The sequence below is a fragment of the Protomyctophum bolini genome (assembly GCF_963924005.1).
Source record: "Protomyctophum bolini genome assembly, chromosome: 17".
NCBI classification, from domain to species: Eukaryota; Metazoa; Chordata; class Actinopteri; order Myctophiformes; family Myctophidae; genus Protomyctophum; species Protomyctophum bolini.
This window is the reverse complement of record NC_137878.1, coordinates 22,904,060-22,922,286: the sequence shown is the minus strand read 5'-3', so window position 1 is coordinate 22,922,286 and position 18,227 is coordinate 22,904,060. Positions and strand designations below refer to the sequence as shown.

Genomic DNA, 18,227 nt, shown 5'->3' with positions numbered 1-18,227 from the left:
TGGTTCGTCTGTGAAGGTTCACAGACAGTCATGCACTTTCACAGGAGTCGTCGTAGAGCACTGGTTCCCAAACAGTGGGTCGGGACCCAGTTGTGGGTCGCAGACACATTGCTATGGGTCCCCTTTAGTTTTTGTTTCCTACATTTGGTTTTGAATTATCATCATTTCAAAACATTTCAAAATAAAACTATACCGAAAAAGTTAAACTTTTCATGAATTAATAACAGAATCCATTATTATTTTCAGTAATGTCACGAAGAAATTAAAGACTTAAGAATCGAAGAAAATCCATAAATTAGAACAAATATTTAAGAAGTAGTGAACATAGCCGATCTACAAGCTCACAACCTGTCACTTCGCGCCACGTTGTGAGCTTGTAGATCTGCTATTTTCACTAGTTTGGGTACCAGGGCGAAAATCTAATTTCTCTTTTGGGCCACGGGGCTGAAAAGGGTTTGGGAACCGCTGTCCTAGACTAGAGGAGAGAGGAAAGCAAAATACGACCAATGCGGGGCAAAGGTCATGAACCGGCCTGGCGTAAAGGAATCAACTATGAGTAACAGGATATGCAATGAGAAGAAAGATATTCTGAACAAAAGGGAGGATTTAGACAAGAGAACACACGTCGGTTACCAGCATGACCTTTGCTATCAATGTCTCTCTCATTCTGTACGATAGGCCACCTGCTAAAGCAAGCTTGAGGCCTGACCTAGATTGGCTTGAGCAAATGTAGGACACAGACACACACACACACACACACACACATCCAGCTATTATATAGTTTGGTATATATTTAGCTGTGTAGTCGGAGCCTGAGAACTAATTTGCGCGAAGAACGAAGTACAATTGTTAAGAAGAGAGAGATTGGAAGACTGGAAAAGAGAGACGGCGTCGGTTAGGCTTTTGGGTGTGTGCGTGTGTGTGTGTGTGTGTGTGTGTGTGCGTGTGTGTGTGTGTGTGTGTGTGTGCGTGCGTGGAAAACAGAACAAAAGAGAATTAAGAGGAAAGGGGAGGGGGAGAAAGAGGAGAACGGCAGGCAGGTGAAGAGAGGGAGAGAGCGCGCCAAAGTGCACCTTGGAGCGGGGCCAGATATTGTGTAAGCAATTTTACAGACTTTAGAGCAGGGCAGGACAGAGAGGCAAAACAGACAAACCGTGGCTGAAAGGGGGAAAGACAGACATGTGCAACTGGATAAACAGAGACTTGCAGTCCGTGTGGTGAGATCATGCTTCAGACAGACCTGGCAGTTTTTCCCCCTTATCAGAGCAGTGTCAAGATCTAGGCCAGCGCACACGCGTAGGCACGCACTCGCGCACACACACACACACACGCGCGCACACTAAACGCCAACCAAGGGCCAAGTCATTTTAAAACCGTAGGTATTAAAATACATCATTTTTATTATGGAACTCATGTGTGTGTGGGCGGTGCTGGCGGCAAGAAGCAAGCACACACCCACGCTTCATAAACGCATCGGCAGAGAAGAGGTCAGATGTAACCAGCAAGAAGGTGCTCAAAAGATTGGCAGCAAAACAAAAGCTGATTGTCTTATTTAAGGCTCGTTAAGAATACCGCCTTTGATCTCACGGTTTGGTGAAGTTCACATTGTGCGTTCGAGACTTATGGCACCTCATAATCCTTCCAAAATCTTCCGTCCAATTTATGTTTGAGTGTCTGACTGTCCATAATGCATAAAAAGTGTTCCAAGTTATTAGCTCCAATCCAAAAGACCGTGATTACAGATGAACAAAAACCTGTACGGAAGTATGGAAAACAATATACATTCGGGAAGTTATATGCTGTTGTCAAATGTCATTTTTAACTTAACTTAGAAAAATGGCCCATTTTGACAAGTCTAGCTCAACACAAACAAAACAGAAAAGAGTTGGGCCTGGATTCTCAGAATGAGCATTACAACACTCTTGGTTGTAAGAACACAGGATGAGCAAATATAAGACATAGACCTGCATTACTTCCGCAAGGATCGTGAATCTTAGTATAACGGTTTGGTCATCCAGTCCCCACTGGGGGCAACTACGTTTAAAAATGGGGAAGAAAAAAAGCTTCCGATCTGCCATCGGTCTGTGCCCATCGGTCTGTGCCCATTGTGAAATGATAGGCAGAGTCAAGAGGAAGGCCGACAGGCGGTGCGCGACGGGAAGAGCTTCCGCTGAGCGAACTTCACCCAAGTGAACAGCAAGTGACAGCTTGCTTATAGGAAAACCTCCATTAGCTCATTATTGAGCGTGGGTATAGTCGCACATCTCTACGGTGTCTCACAAAGTGCCACCGGTGTGTCCCTCTCTGTGGGCCCCGTGTTTTGCGAGGTCTCCCTGGAGGCCTTGCAGGCGTCTGGGGCTAGATGCGTGGAAGTGGTCTGAGTGTGGCTCTCTACGGTGGTGGTGGTGTGTGAGGATGAGGTACCCTGGGAGTGGTCAGAGGCTGCGTCGGACCTCCTTCTCTTCTCTACGGTGGTGGTGGTGTGTGAGGATGAGGTACCCTGGGAGTGGTCAGAGGCTGCCAAGGACCTCTTTCTCTTCTTCACATGGTGGTGGTGCTTCTTGGACTTTAGGTGAGCTGCGTGGAAACACATGGAATAAAGCTAAATAAAACCTTCACCAGTTTATTAATGTTTAGGTATTATCATTCTTTGTTGTTGCGGTCAGTTGAAGCAATCACAGGTTTGAGGATTTAAACCTTTGCTTTCTTTTCTGAGACCATTCATGTCTATGGTAGATGCTTCAAAAATCATGAATTCTATTGCTAGTTTGATCAGTTCAAATACTCTTAATAATGGATCCAGAAGCTCACAACACGTCGCGGATATTTCCGGTGAGCAACATGGTTCCAGAAGACATGCTGAGAGACTGAGTCTCGGGTGTGCTCAACGTTATGTTCCGAGCCGTTTCCCTTCTGCAGAAGCTGTTGTTAATATGTGAACACACTCTCACCTGTCCACTCCGTGTCACCGATGATGACCTTGTCACAGAGCTCACAGGTGTGGCGGCTTCGCTTGTTGCTCTGCTGTGCCCCCTCCGCTCTGACCGGCTCAACAGCTGGCAGCTCCCCCTGATTGATTGATGGATAGATAGATTGATTGATGTATTTATAACTCTGAAACATAACATCTGACCCACCATAATCAACTGTTGTGGTTCTTTAGCCCATGATTAAAACCGGGAAAGTCATCATTGATTTTAGCGTTGGCTATTCACAGCGACTCACTTTTGTGCCGTGCTGCGAGCTTGTACATCTGCCATTTTTCGTGCAAGCGTAAGCGTGCGTGTGTGTGTACATCAGACAGATCAACAATATACCTAACCTAGCCTGGCTAATAAGATGCGACAAAAATAAACGTTTGTACTGTGGGCACCTACGTGCACTATTATGTTGAAGTTGCACCAAATATTGAAAGTTTCTGGAGACTTTTACCAAGCAACCCAAAGTCAATCTGATTACTGGACCATTATTGATCTCTGCTTAACTCAAACAGAAAAGCCAAGTGGTCGCAGGAGGTGAAGACACAAGAGGAAGGGAGCCAAACAAATATATAAAAAACATCGGAAGGTTGAAGGAAAACAAAAATGAGGGGGAAAAGGAAGTAAAGAAAGAAGGAAGCAAGCAAAAGAGGAACAAAAGCCAGAGGGAGGAGAGGAATGCAATGGAAGAGGAGGAACGAAGAAGGGGTGGACGCTTCTCCTTTCGTAACAACAGGAGGAAGAGAGCAGTGGTTCCCAAACATTTTTATCTCATGGGCCAAAAGTGAAATTAGACATTTTCCTGGGAGGCAAATAGCAGATCTGCAAGCAAACAATGTGCCACTTTGCGCCGCGTTGCAAGATTGCAGATCAGCTATTTTCACTGGTTCTTAAAAAAATATCTAAACTTTTCTAATTTATGGAATTTCTTACAATTTCTTTCCTGAAATGTCTTGCTTTTCACTATTCACGCGTAGCGCAGCACCGAGTGCCGTGCTGCTACGCGCTTGTAGATCTGCTAAAGTTTAAAATAATGGTTGACGTGGTTCAAAGCTAAGGTGACACAGATGCGTTCCTGGTTGTAATGCTTTAAGCCAGGGGCTGCTTGAGGTTGGTCGGTCGGTCAGTCGCAGCCGCCCCACCTTTCTCAGACAGTCCAGTATCTGCAGTGCGGGGGCCAGCGCCGTCTCCTCCCACCGCGACACATCCGTCACATCCAGACCGTACACCGCAGGAACGTTGTCTCCTGGACCTACAGTACACACACACACACACACACACACACACACACACACACACACACACACACACACACACACACACACACACACACACACACACACACACACACACACACACACACACACACACACACACACACACACACACACACACACACACACACACACACACACACACACACACACACACACACACACACACACACACACACACACACACACACACACACACACACACACACACACACACACACACACACACAGGGGTAAGAGGCCATGCAGCTTTAGTGTGAGTCAGACTTGAATGCATTGTAATCTAAGGGGCTTATACTTAATGCCGTCACACACACACTTTGGTGGAAAGCAAAGTCTTCTGATATGAACACTCTGCAGTGACAGTACGGAATGTCAATTGGGATGGTGAGGCGGAATGGACTCCTGGTGTGAATGACTGTACTGAGAGAGAGAGAAAGAGAGAGAGAGCTAGGGTGAAAGACAGAGAGAGAGAGAGAGAGGGGTGGCTCTGCGTCGGAGAGAGAAGCCGCACCCCAGGGCTGTGTCGACCTGCTGACTCACACTCGCTCGATAATGTCTCTTTCTCCCCTCTCCTCCTTCCTCCCACTCTCTCTCTCTCTCTCTGTCCGTCTTTCCTTTTGCATGCTTTCCCTCTCTCTCTCTCTCACTCACTCCCTCCCTCTCTTTCCATCAGATTTCACTCGCTCTCTCTCATTCTGCTCTCTTCCACCCTCTCTCACACACATTCTCTCCCTCCCCCACGTTACTCTTTCACTACAGTCAGCAGTCCGCCAAACCAAGCCTCAGCACTAAACAGCAGCAGAGGTCCCTGCCTGCCCCGTCTATCCGTCTGTCAAACGTCTGACTATCTGTCTCACACTGCCTATCAATTATAGCTGTCGGTAGGGGCTGTCGCGATTATATATTTAAGTTGACGATTAATTGTCACACAAGGATTTAATTGAATTGTGTTAAAAAGCACATTTAAAACAATCGAAATTGACCAAAGTGCTGTACAGGGCGAGAAGAAAAACACAAACATTCAATTATTTTTGCTTTTTCTACCATTATTGATGGTGAAAGTATACGGACAGGAAATGGGGAGAGAGGGGGGGGGGTAGACATGCGGCAAAGGCCATCGGGATCAGGAGTCGAACCGTCCGGGCCAAAAGTGTGTTTTAAGAAGTGATTTAAAAGACACATCAACAGAGTTGGCACTTTTTAATATAAAAGGGCAAGCTTAGGAGCAGCAGCAGCAAACTATTCTGGGGCAACAGCATTTCACATTGGAACGTTACGTCACAAAGGGCAGATAATGACAAATAACTCAAATATACAAACTAAGAAATCACTGACAGATTTAATTATTTTTTATCATTATATATAGTATATGATATGATTATATTTAATCAATATAATAATCAATGTAATCAATGTAAAACATAGCTACAAGCTGTACAAGCTCACAACACATGTTGTAAGCTTGCTAATTGTGCTATTTTCGAATTGAATATGTATGGACAACGATTGATGATTATGCAAAAATAATAGCGACTATCTCAAATAATTGCGATTAGGCGAGGCCTATCTGTCCGTAGATCTGACTGCATGTTCGCACTTACTGTAAGTGCCCCTGCTAAAAACAATGGGTGTGTCGTGTGTGTACATTGTGGCACAGCGGGAGAGAGTGATTTAGCAAGAACACCACACAAATTAATAGAAAAATCACACCTGCGGCAATGTATTTAAAAGAGGAGAGATCGAGATAGATATACGCGCACACACAGCCACACATTAATCCTATTAACCTGTAAGGCTCAGTCAGTCAACTCAATTATGGCCTAATCCTTTACGCACACAAGCAGCATGTGTCATTAAGGAGCACACATCCCTATGGACTATGGAGTGAAACTAACCCCTCTAAAACTGTCCAAACTCGATTATGGGAGGGAAATAAAGCATGTGACTATATGACTGATTTGTCTGTACAGCTCCAGCGGATAATGCCACTTAGGGAAATTTGCCTGTGTGTGGAAAGTGTGCGTGCGTGTGCGTGCGTGCACATTTTTCACGCTTTACTATAGTATGCATCACATTCACCCACTCACACACATATTCACACACCAACAGTGAAGGCAACCGTGTAAGGCAGTGGTTTTCAACCTATTTCATATCAAGGTCCATTATTTGGAATTTGAGCCACGGACCACTATTTGATGACATTTAGTGTCTCAGACAGACACAAAACTTAAATATTACGTTGTCGTTGGGTTAGGATTTTGTCCACAATTCCATGCTGTATTGATGTTCGTACCATTAGGAGAGATAACAGGCAAACGATAAAAGTAACAATTCTTCTACATTCTCAATGTAGAAGAAATGCAGATTCTCAAGAAATGCAGATATTTAACAATAATGTAACTCTTGTGTAAATGAAATCAAATGGACCATCTTTCATAACAACTGTCCATTTAGATGGGGACCACCTGGAACCCCCTCAAGGACCACTGGTAGTCCCCAGAGAACTGGTTGAAAACCACTGGTGTAAGGCATCAACCTGCTCAACTGTTAACCCATTCTGACCTGAGATCAGATTCATACGAGGTTTCCACTGGACACACACTGGTCTGATTAACCCATTCTGACCTGAGATCAGATTCTAAAAATGTCAGTCGTTCTTCGAATTTTTCAAAAATAGCAGACCTACAAGCTCGTATCGCGCCACTCGGTGGCGCGATATGAGCTTGTAGATCTGCTATTTTTCAATAGCTAAAGCATAACATGATGCTGAACACCAAAATGGGTGCCCGTTCAGAATGGGTTAAAGAGTTCAGTGTCTTGCTAAAGAAGACTTGACACAAAGCCAAGAGGAGCCGGGGATAGAGGGTATGGGCATGCATAAAGTGAACGTCAAATAGAGTGGCAAAGTGAGTTTAATGTCGTTTAACATTGTTAAATACAATCAGAAAGGACTTTGTGTAAATGTCAAGGCCAGAAAGCAGTTTTTTGCCACTCAATAGGCGTTCCCGCATAACTTCCGAGTATGATGATGATGTCATGTGCATACCCTCTATTGAACCGGGTAGCGTCCAATTCCAAGACGGTCCATCTTAATTCAGCGTCGTTTGTCCGCATGCCACGATATAAACCCAGTTTCAATGTGACCTCTCGTACGATGAAGCACCACACGAGAGCTCTTCTGGCCTGAATTTACATTACTGCTGTGAAACGTTACACCGGGGCCACTTACTTCCACACGACCCTATTATTCAGTGCGTCAAGACCAGCTGTTCATTAATAGAAGCCGAACATGACACGGTGACAATGGAAAAGAATAAACACAGAAGCCTTCAATTGCAAGTTATTAACTCCGCTGACCTCCTAACGTCTCGAGCACCCCCCCATTTAGTCTGCTAATGAGCCAAACCCATTGTCTTCCATCCTGTGCGTCTATGTGGCCTTAACACATTGACTGCCACGATTGTTTCAGTCTCTGTCCATTCATGTGCCAAGGGTATTGTAAAGTGAGGTGCCGGGGCAAAAATTACCCCGGGCCTTAACCGGAATAACGAATAAGCAATCCTATCGCGGGAGGATCGCGGACCACCCAAGGCACGGTTAAGTCATTCCCAGTCCCATGCCAATATTCCTCGCTTCTTTCTTACTTAGTTTTAAGTTTCTTTCAGACTCTCACTATTAGTTAGCCTAGCTGCTTGTAGCCTAGTTGCCTGTTTTGAGAGGACCCCTGTTGTTTAAGGACCCCAGGCAGGCTAATTTGTGCCAGATCATGGAAATACTACTAACGCACCCACGCCAAGATTTTGAGAGTTTTAAAAGCTATACTAAGCCTATAGATAGATGCCATTAATTTATTTCTCGCATTATTGCACATGCGGTTTATCAAATATTAATTCATAATATATTTGAATGACCCAAATCCACCCTAAACTGGTGTTACCCACAGCAACCGCGGCTAAATCGGCCATCCGCAGGTCTCTAATGTGTACACTCTCAGAGTTAAAACGTACGATTTAACTGCTTACACACAGACTCGGAGCAGGCTAATTTAATCAGAGGCAGAGTGTGTGCAGTGAACGTTAACCGAAGCCTCTGGTTCCACTGGCGCGGTTGCCTCTGTGTGTGTGTGTGTGTGGGGTGGGGTTTTAGTATTTTAGTTGTGTTCAATCTTTTGTGTTCATGGTAGAAGAGCAAGCATGTGGTATTTATAAGCGGCACCTGGCGTTCGCTATGCCGTTTCCAGGGTTGAACTTGTCTCTGCCTCTCCTCTTACAGGTCTTCAGGTCTTTGGGTAAATACTTGACCTCGACGGCAGCTGCTCGACAGTCTCTTGCCTTTTCTCTTGAAACATTTACTTCTTCTCTTTTATGTCGCCTGCCCCTCTCTCTCTCTCTCACTGTTTTCCCTACCTTCCCGTCTCCACGGGTGCCGTTGGACACCGCGGGGCAGAGAGGTAAATACAAAAGGTGGGATGCTGTGGGGTTGCCAGATGCTGGACGGACCTCCCCCACCCTCGCTCTCCCCTTCTTGTTTGGTGAAATCTTACTCTGCTAATCCACTCTATAGAGAAAGAGGGATGATAAGGAGAAGTGGAAGGACAAAGGGTGCCCTGCCCCATGGATCACACACACACACACACCACAGACTGCATGCGCTCCCTTTCAGGCGCAAAGGGAAGATCACTTTGCCAACAAGAAGGAGCAAGCCTTGTCGCACGGCAGCTGCTGCTGTGTGTGTGTGTGTGTGTGTGTGTCTGCATTGAAACGGTACCACCTGTTGCAACAAACAGCCTAGAGTCATTATGCCCTCTGCCCACAACCTGGCGCTGCCTCGTATGTTTGTCGAGTGAGTACGCGTGTGTTCGTTCCGTTATAAAAAAATTAAACGAGACACCGTGTCCTCCTCACGCTGCCTCCAGTCTACTGGCCAGCTGCCTCACCCAGATTCTCTATGATCACAACATTTCCATCTATTTCTGTCTTCCTTTTTGTTGCGTTTGTGGAGCTCACTTTATTATCCATTATTTCCTCAATCACCGCTCCGCCATTAGCACCATCTATAACCGTTTCTTTCTCCGAGTCCCTCGTACTCCAATATACAACGTTTCCTTAGGTCTCCAGCCGTCTCATCAGTTTGTCCTTGAACAACGACAACAGAACCTGAATATAACGTGGCGATGGAAGTTGTAATCTAAATGAGGTCAATTTATCATGGTGAATAAAGGCATTAACCGATTTTCTGATGTCATGCCATGACATGCCCTTGGTGTGTATCACCTTAGCAGAGGTGATAAAGAGAGTTTTTGTGGCGGCAAAGACCAAGTCTTGACTTTCATCTTTGGGGGGGGGGGCTCTGGTTGGCAGCACATGCTTCAGCTGTGCAAGTGTATAAGTGTGCTTGTGTGTCAGAGGGGTGTGTGTGTGTGTGGTGGGGTTCTCACTTCATAGCAGACAAGAGAGCACAAACTCGCCCAGCACCTGTCGCCACAGCTGTATCAAATTCCCTTCACTATCTATCCATCCAGCCATCTCTCTCCTCCTCTCTCTCTCTTTCTCCATGCCCTCATCCCTCACTCACGTTTGGGACTAAAAAGACACACTGATGTTACTTAATACTCACCATGCTTCAGATAAAATATACCTGGGTATCCTGGTTACAGGTGTGTGTGTGTGTGTGTGTGTGTGTGTGTGTGTGTGTGTGTGCAAGCACGCATACTCCTCCAGCCCTCAGTGACCTCCTGCTAACTGGAGTTTGTGTGGTCAGGGCAAATTCCCAGAAGCTCTGTAATACTTCAAAAGATTAGCCTGCTCAGCTGAGACCTACCTATGGGGGCCTATGTGTGAGTGTGTGTGTGTGTGTGTGTGTGTGTGTGTGTGTGTGTGTGTGTGTGTGTGTGTGTGTCGTCGGCAGTTAGAACAGGAGAGGGGGTGAAGGGAAAAATGGCGTGGGGGGATATGATGGTAGTTAAACATTTAGATTTAAACACTTAAACCCTATACTCGTCCTGTCCTGGTTTGCTTTCCTTTTTGTCTGCCTGTCAGTTTGGTAAAATATGTCTTGTTTGTAAAGTATGTAATTATATGTGAAAAATCTTAAAAACCAATAAAAATAAATATAATATCAATCAAGGCCCATATCAAGGCCTATCATTTATTCATCATTTGAGCCACGGACCACCATTTGATGACATTTAGCCTCTCAGCCCCAAAACGTAGAAGGTTTTGGTGTCGTTGGATAAGATTTCGTCCACAATTCCATGCTGTAGGTAGGAGATAACGGGGAAAATGACAAAATGACAATTCTTCTACATTCTCTAATGGTGCAGTAGACTTATTGTACATTAAGTAACGCAGGTGTTTATCTTTAAGAGTTAAAGGTATACAATGGTCCATTTGGTTACCAACTCGCCGTCATTTAGCTGGAGACTACCTGGAACCCCCTCAAGGACCACTTGTGGTCCCCGGTCCACTGGTTGAAAACCACTGCTCTATAGGCATCCTAACCCACATTCACTCTACACTTTGTGAGCTTGTAGATCGGCTATTTTGGCAACATGTTCCACCCTCAAAATAGGGACGCTAGGGTTCAGGTGGTTAAGATGCGGTTACTGTGGGCAAGGTGTTTGCCTGGGACAACCCTGGATGAGATATTTTCTGGGCTGACGCTTTGATGCCTTCGGGTGAAACGCATGAGATGGCATAAATACACAGCACATTATTGTCATGCAGCGATCTCTCAAAAGCGTAGTGTATAATGTGACGGTCTTTTGGTGGAGAGTAAAGTGCATTCAATGGCTTATACATTAAAGTATTCCCTGAAATTGTTTAAAGCATATCTGAATTTGTATTAAAAAAATAGTACCTGGTGGAGCAAATCACATCAAATCACTCGCTTAAAGCTTTGAGAGAGAGCACTCCATGTTCATATAAACACATATCTAACGGTCTTAAGATCCTGGTACAAACATGTAGGAATACTGATTTCACCACTTTCAACCCCATTTTCAGCAAATACATTTAAAAGATTTTTTTTTAAAGAGACAAAAATGGCTAAAATAGCAGTTTGACAATCGGCTATTTTTGCCATTCGTTGCACAACAAAGCATATAGGGCTTAAGTGATTAAAGTGGTGTGGATTGAGGATTAGGCATTCAGGGAGGGAAGGAAGGAATGGAGGAAGGCTAGATGGCTGGATGCCAGACGGATCAATGTTGATTTCGTCTACTGAAACTATGACGAAAAATGTTCATCGACTACCTGTTTTCACTGACGTACACTACATGAAAACTAAGCTATGATGACTAAAACCAGGACTAAAGATAGACAATTTCGACAACAAATAAAAACTAGACTAAAATGTTAGGGAGGGACTGGTGGAGAAGAGATCCAGTAGAACTAAAAGAAAAGTCATTTTATGTTTGGTTGCAACCTGTCACGCTATGTTCAGCATGCAACCAAGTGTAAAATCAGCAATAACGCCATCAATACATTTTAGTCGACAAAATAAACTGTTGACTTAGTCGACGAAAATCGTATGACATTTAGTCGACTAAAATACTAAAACATTTCAGATGTCCAAAATGTGACTAAAACTCAATGAAATTTGGATCGCTGGAAAACTACAATGACTAACTAACTTATAAAGGATTTGTGACTAAGTCTTTGCCAGCATGTCTATGCCAACTGAAACTGAAAGTCAAGACTTTCTGTAGTTAAGAGTGGAAGCGTTTCATTCGTTTGTTGTCCCTTTAATTAGCCTCGCTGACCCCTGGTGCTGCCAACAGCTGACTTGCAATCACAATTTGCTCAGCTGATGTCAATGTTCCAAGAATGATTAATGGGACTCAATTATAAAAACAAATAATTGATTAACAATTGATTAACCAGCTCACAAGGCAGTGAAATGCGAAGTGATGTGAGCATGGAGATTGGCTACTTCCACACAACACTGTTGTATAATCAAATACAAGACAGACAAAAATATAATTATTTTGTATTTTAATTAAAAAAAACTGCGTTTCTCAATTATTCTATTCATCGAAATAACAATCGATCGAGAATAAGAAAATAACCCATAGCATCCTTAGACACATGCACAGTACAAACGCCCACAGGCTGTGCATGCACCTGTGTCCACCAGTATTACATAGCCAGGTGACAACAGGGGAGCATATGGTGTGCGGGCCGGTAGGTAGGCGGCCAGGCAGGCTGTCAGACAGAGAGCTATTGAGGTTTAGAGCCTGGCTTGTCCTAAGCCACCTGGGCCTAACAGGATTAGAAGGCTGCTGGGTTACTACAGGACACACTGCCAGTGGGGCAGAGAGGCTGCTGACTGAGGCACCGTTTGGGAGGGATGTGCAAATTCTTATATTAGGTCCTGTACACACTTGTTAAGACAGGGAGTCCCAGGGGAATGTTGAGAAACGGTGGGGAAGTGCAGGGGGAAATCGGGTGAATGGACAAATGCTGGTTCATTTTGGCAAACGGCGTTTGGAGTGCTAGCGTGACTCCAGAATAGGGATGCTAGTGGTAAAGGTTTACATGAATGGGGTTACAGCCTAAGGTGTTTGCCTGGGCATATCCTAAAAACATGTTAAGGCTGTTTAGTTAGTGTGACCCCAGCATAAGGATGGGGTTCAAATAGTTAAAGATGAAGTGCATGGGTTATAGGGCAAAGTGTTTGCCTGGGCATGTTCTACCAACTACAGGTTTTGACTGTTAAAATCTGCAACATCACTTGGTCTGGGTGAGAAAGAAAATATTTTGGAATGTTACCGTGTAGATTCAATAAACAACTCCAGAGTGGGTTCAGATTATTTCGTCTACACTTAATCAAAACACAGCTACATTCTAGGATTGGACATTATAAACAGTGAACAAATATGCATTCTGCCTACAATGATGCTGTAGCAACCACTTTACCTGTCTGCCTTCACCTTTTCGGTACCACTAGTTACTAGTGGATTTTAATGTATGTACGTCTGTTTGTACTCTTTTTTTCCTTTTATGGACCGAAATAATAAAATAAAAAATATATCTATCTTTCTATCTAGGTCATTGCAAACTGTAGCAGTGATCATTTTGCAGTGCATGGCAGGTACGATAATGTTAGGATGCAATTATAATTTAATATAGCTGCAAGCATGGGGTCATGCCATAAAAGCAATATGTCACATCACTGTTTTGTTATGCCGATTGGCTGGAGGGGTCGTCTGTCAAAGCTGTACTCCCGCAGCTAACCATGCATTAGCATGGTCCAGACTCTTCCGCACAAATGAATGGAAATGCGATTTCAAGGGGTAGTGGTTAACCAGGCTACGAAAATCCCATGAGTGGAGAGAGTGGATCATATAATTCATACAATCATATAATAGGGAGATCTAAAAAGGTCAGAGATCCTGTGACGAATGACTGTGAGCTTCAGTTCTTGACCGTTTTCCATGAAGCTCTACCATATTTCCGAATTTCGTGGAAACAGCACAGAACTGCCAAAACTGCCAAAAGTGGTGGAAGAAGAAGACAGACTGTTCTTCCCAACTAATCCTGCCCTATGCGGGAGCTAACTATCTCCGTAGACAACGCCCTGGTAACGTCTGTCCCGACTGCCAGGAACATTGGTGTTGTCCTGGACAGTCAGCTCTCGTTCAAAAAGCACATCACAACTGTCCTGTAGGTTTACACTCTAGAACATACGACGAATTAGACCGTTCCTCACCCAGGAGTCCTGGGTCCTAATCCTAAACAGTTTTGTCAAAACTTGACTATTGTAACTCCATCCTTACTGGCCTACCGGCATGTGCACTTAAGCCTCTCCAATTGATCCAAAATGTCTTCAACCAGCCAAAATTATCACACGTGCCCTTCTCCGCTCCCTCCATCGGCTCCCGGTCGCTGCCCGCACAGAATACAAAACTCTGATGTTGGCATTCAAAGCAACCAAAGGCATGGCTCCCCCATATCTCACAAGTATGATCGAACCCTACAAACCCTCCCGAGCACTCAGATCAGCCAACGCAGGGAAGCTGGAAGTACCTTCACTAAAAACGCCGGGACAACGCTCCACATGTCCCAAACTCTTCTCCCTTCTGGCTCCAAAACTATGGAATGCACTTCCCATCACAGTCAGAACTGCAGCCTCACTCCCAATCTTCCGACGTAGTCTGAAAACCCACCTTTTCAGACTCCATCATGGCCCGTAGGACTTGCCCTAGCCCCTTAGATAGCACGTTATGTAGACTTAGATAGCATTTTATACAGACTTATAGCATGTTACGTAGACAGCACTAGAATTGCATTTTATGTAGTCATAGCACTTTATAGTACATATGTATAGTATAATATAGTATAGTATGCATAGTTTATATATATATAGTTTCATTATATAGATACTCCACTGTTACGCTTCATGATAACTACTTTTTATGTATGTGTTGTATGCCATGCTTTTTTGTTATTGCTTAATGTAAGTTGCTCGGATGAAGAGCGTCTGCTAAATGCCTAAATTGTTATATTGTAAGAAGAAATAACGGTACAAAACCATTAAGGGCCTTCGACCCTTCAGGCTTGGTCCCTCCCTAATAAGGACTGGTTACCATGTATTGAAACTGATCAATACTAAACGCTAGAAATGTACTACTTTATCCAAAGAGGCCAAAAATACAAGCCTGTCAACAAATCACATACTGGGTCAAAGATGCCTAAATATGATAAATGTTTAAAATGTTTGGAACAGGGTTCTTAACATCTTTTTGAATGGAAATGGTTTGTTATGACCCAGGGGGGCGTGGTTTTGACATCAGACAAAACGGCAATCAATAGCTAGCTATTGATGAGTGACATCAGCTGAATACAGCCTTTCTGTGCAGACAGAGAGCAAGGACACCACAGTTAACTTTAGCCAATGTGGCTCACATTGTAGAAACATGTAGTTATATACACAATACAAAATATATTTGACTATTGCAGGTACTGTATATGTACTACATTATGTGACCACATGTTTATTGTAATATTTAGCTTTGCAAGTCATCTTTATTTATATAGTACCTCTCTGAATGAATGATGTACCCTCCCCTGTACTTACAGCAAAACAACATACTGTGCTTAAAAATAAATAATCCAAATGACTAGGATTAACAGTATACTTGCAATATATTGTACAGCCAGCCATATCTGCAATTTAACTTTATTCTTGTTGGTCCCATAGACTGCTAATGCATGGCTGGTTGTTCCTACACATACGAATATAGTAGAATACTTTGAGCATTCACACGTCGATTTTTTTACATACTGCATTGTGTGACCCTGCAGCACAATGGAAAACTGCACCACTTAACTGAAACATTTGCAACCCATCTAAACTGGACGTGTTTAGATGTGGGGCACATACAAATTAAAATAAAAGTCCTCATAAAGTGCAACTAAGAAAAAGGACATATGGTGCATATTCAAATACATTTATAAACCAAAGGGTCCACACATGCACCAGAACTGAGCTCAGTTCAGCTGTATTTATTTATGTATGCATTTATTACTAGGGATAACAACTATCATTTACCTTTTTAGTGATTATTCTATTGATTACTTTTTTGATTAATCGAGAATGGTAAGCTCTATTTAAAGGCGTCTACTACAGCCGATCTACAAGTTCACAACGTGGGGTTTCGCGGTGCACATTGAGATTGTAAATTGGCCATCATCAGTATTTGTTTTCTAACGGATTAATTTATTGGTTTGATTAACTGTAGCACACCTAATGGTTATCACTTCATTCGTGGTTATTTACACTTCTGGAAGTAAAAAGAAAAAGACGAAAAACGCTTCATATCATTGATTTTTTAACCTCTGGTGGAATGCCACTTCCCATATTGATGGCATTGATTATGTATGTAGGGGACACGGCTGGCTGCCGCAGCCCCGACAAACCACATCACTGCATAGTGCATACAACTTGATTATCTACAGTAGCAGATACAACCACGCAGCGGCTGCAGTGTGTTTAATAGAGTGTGTAAATCCCATCATGTTAACCAATGATGGGTTCTGTACGGGAACCCCTTTTGGTGTTTTAAGCATTTATGTTATACTTTTAGGTATTGAAAAATAGCAGATCTACAAGCTCGTGAAAATGTGGCGCGAATCTTTCAATATATATTCTTTCAGAGCAAACTTTTTCAACTCAAATCTTTGCTTCTGGGGGGGTCCCTGGAACAACATATTTTCAGATGGGGGTCGGTGGCAAAATACATATAATTCTGGGGCTCCTTGACATGAAATATTGAACACCACTGATACTGATTGAACACCACACGCATGGTGGCATTACTATACTTGTGAGTGAGGACATCTGCATTTTATTAAATGGCATTTCACCTTTTTTTGCCATTTTCTAGAGTTCTACTTAGTTGCGTGCCAGTGTCACACATCGATATACAAGCAAGGCCTTTTATATCAGTTTTTCACCATAACAAAAATCACACCCGTGTGAAGTGAGAGGCGCTCTTATCATCATACGTCATCATACATCATCATACAATCACATTCTGCGTCCTCACTTTTGTCCTCAATGTTTGCGTTTACACACTTTTGTCTTCAATGTTTGTGTTTACACAGACCCTCAAAGCTGGACATAGGAGAGGGGCTAGCACCCCTCAAAAAGTATAAACCGTGGCTCAGCGGTCCAGGCACTGGACTGGTAATCCAGTCTGGCAATGTGCTGCGGATTCGACTCCCGATCCCGACGGCCTTTACTGCATGTCCCCCCCCCCCATCTCTCTCCCCATTTACTGTCAGCCTACTTTCTATTCCTCCATAAAAAATATAAATTAAAAGGCGAAAGCCACAAAAAAAAACATATATATATTTTTTAAGTGTACACAAAGGGGGGGGGCACTCACGTTTGAGGAAACGGTTGCGGACCCATTTGTTCTGTTTCCGGGCATAGCGTCTCGTAGCCACCTTCAACGCTTCAATACCTGCGGAGAATGAGAGAGATATAGATTGAGAAGACAACAACAACAAAAACAATAACAAAACAAAAATCCATAAATTGATCCCCCAGTTGATCCATCAACCAGTCCAGGGATCAATGAATCTCGATGGCTGTGATTAGTATGTGAGCTATTGTCTGACCTCTGTGTTTGAGGAGGTCCTTCTCCTGCTGGGTGATGCTCTCTGGGGCCGTCAGGTACTCATGGAACTCCTTAAAACCGATTGACTGGAAGATCCCATGCTGATAGTCCTGACTGAGGAGAGGAGGAGGAGAGGAGAAAAGGAGAAAATCGTTCAGTTTAAAAAAAGTGTTTAAAAAAAAAAGGTTAATAAAATAATCATTTAATAACCACTATTTTGGGCATGTCGTTATAGGCGGACATTCTCGAAGATATTGAAAGATTTTCAAAGCATAGCAAAAACAGATTTTCCAATTTAACTCGATAGTTGCAGCACTAGCTATTTAATCCATTGCTGAAAAGAAATATCTATAAAAGCAACAATTCTTCCCACCCGGTCTGACAATTCTACACATTCAGTGGCCTTGAAGCCACTAAATGTGTAGAATTGTCAGACCAGGACGAGATGCAGAATTCTGCATGTCATCCTCACTCTCCCAACCCTGTGGCTGACTGCACATGGAATAGCCTCCGGGGACATGGTGACGAGCAATGATATCCTCTACATGGCCAGGACTCTATGGCCAAGCTGCGGTGACGTTGGGCTGGGGAGAGCAGCAGGCAGAAGCCTCATGTTCAGACATACACTACACTGTACTGTACAATGCTCAGACAACCAGACACCAGGGAGAGAGAAGAGAGATTTAAACCACTGGTTTACAATGAATTGGATGAATTGGATGTACGTAAATTACGGTTGAAGCAACTTGACTGATCAACTACAGCAAAGTGTTACGATACCATATTTTGATTGATATGTTTAACAAAAGGATTTTGTAAAACGTGACAGAATGACAGCAATGTGTA

The 18,227-nt window shown here is 43.5% G+C and overlaps 1 protein-coding gene across 2 annotated transcripts in view; it reads right to left on the bottom strand.

Moving 5' to 3' along the window:
• Positions 1 to 1,390: 1,390 nt before the first annotated feature.
• The window catches only part of LOC308332436 (tRNA dimethylallyltransferase-like), a gene marked incomplete at its 5' end in the record, with an annotated part of 43,925 nt that continues 27,088 nt past the window's right edge, over positions 1,391 to 18,227 (bottom strand). For both annotated transcript variants that reach the window (XM_080788339.1, XM_080788338.1), the window contains 5 exons: positions 1,391 to 2,577; positions 2,952 to 3,069; positions 4,121 to 4,230; positions 17,148 to 17,225; positions 17,383 to 17,495. In XM_080788339.1, coding sequence (XP_080644465.1) covers positions 2,267 to 2,577; positions 2,952 to 3,069; positions 4,121 to 4,230; positions 17,148 to 17,225; positions 17,383 to 17,495 — 730 coding nt within the window. In that variant the 3' untranslated portion in view covers positions 1,391 to 2,266. The remainder of the gene's footprint in view (positions 2,578 to 2,951; positions 3,070 to 4,120; positions 4,231 to 17,147; positions 17,226 to 17,382; positions 17,496 to 18,227) is intronic.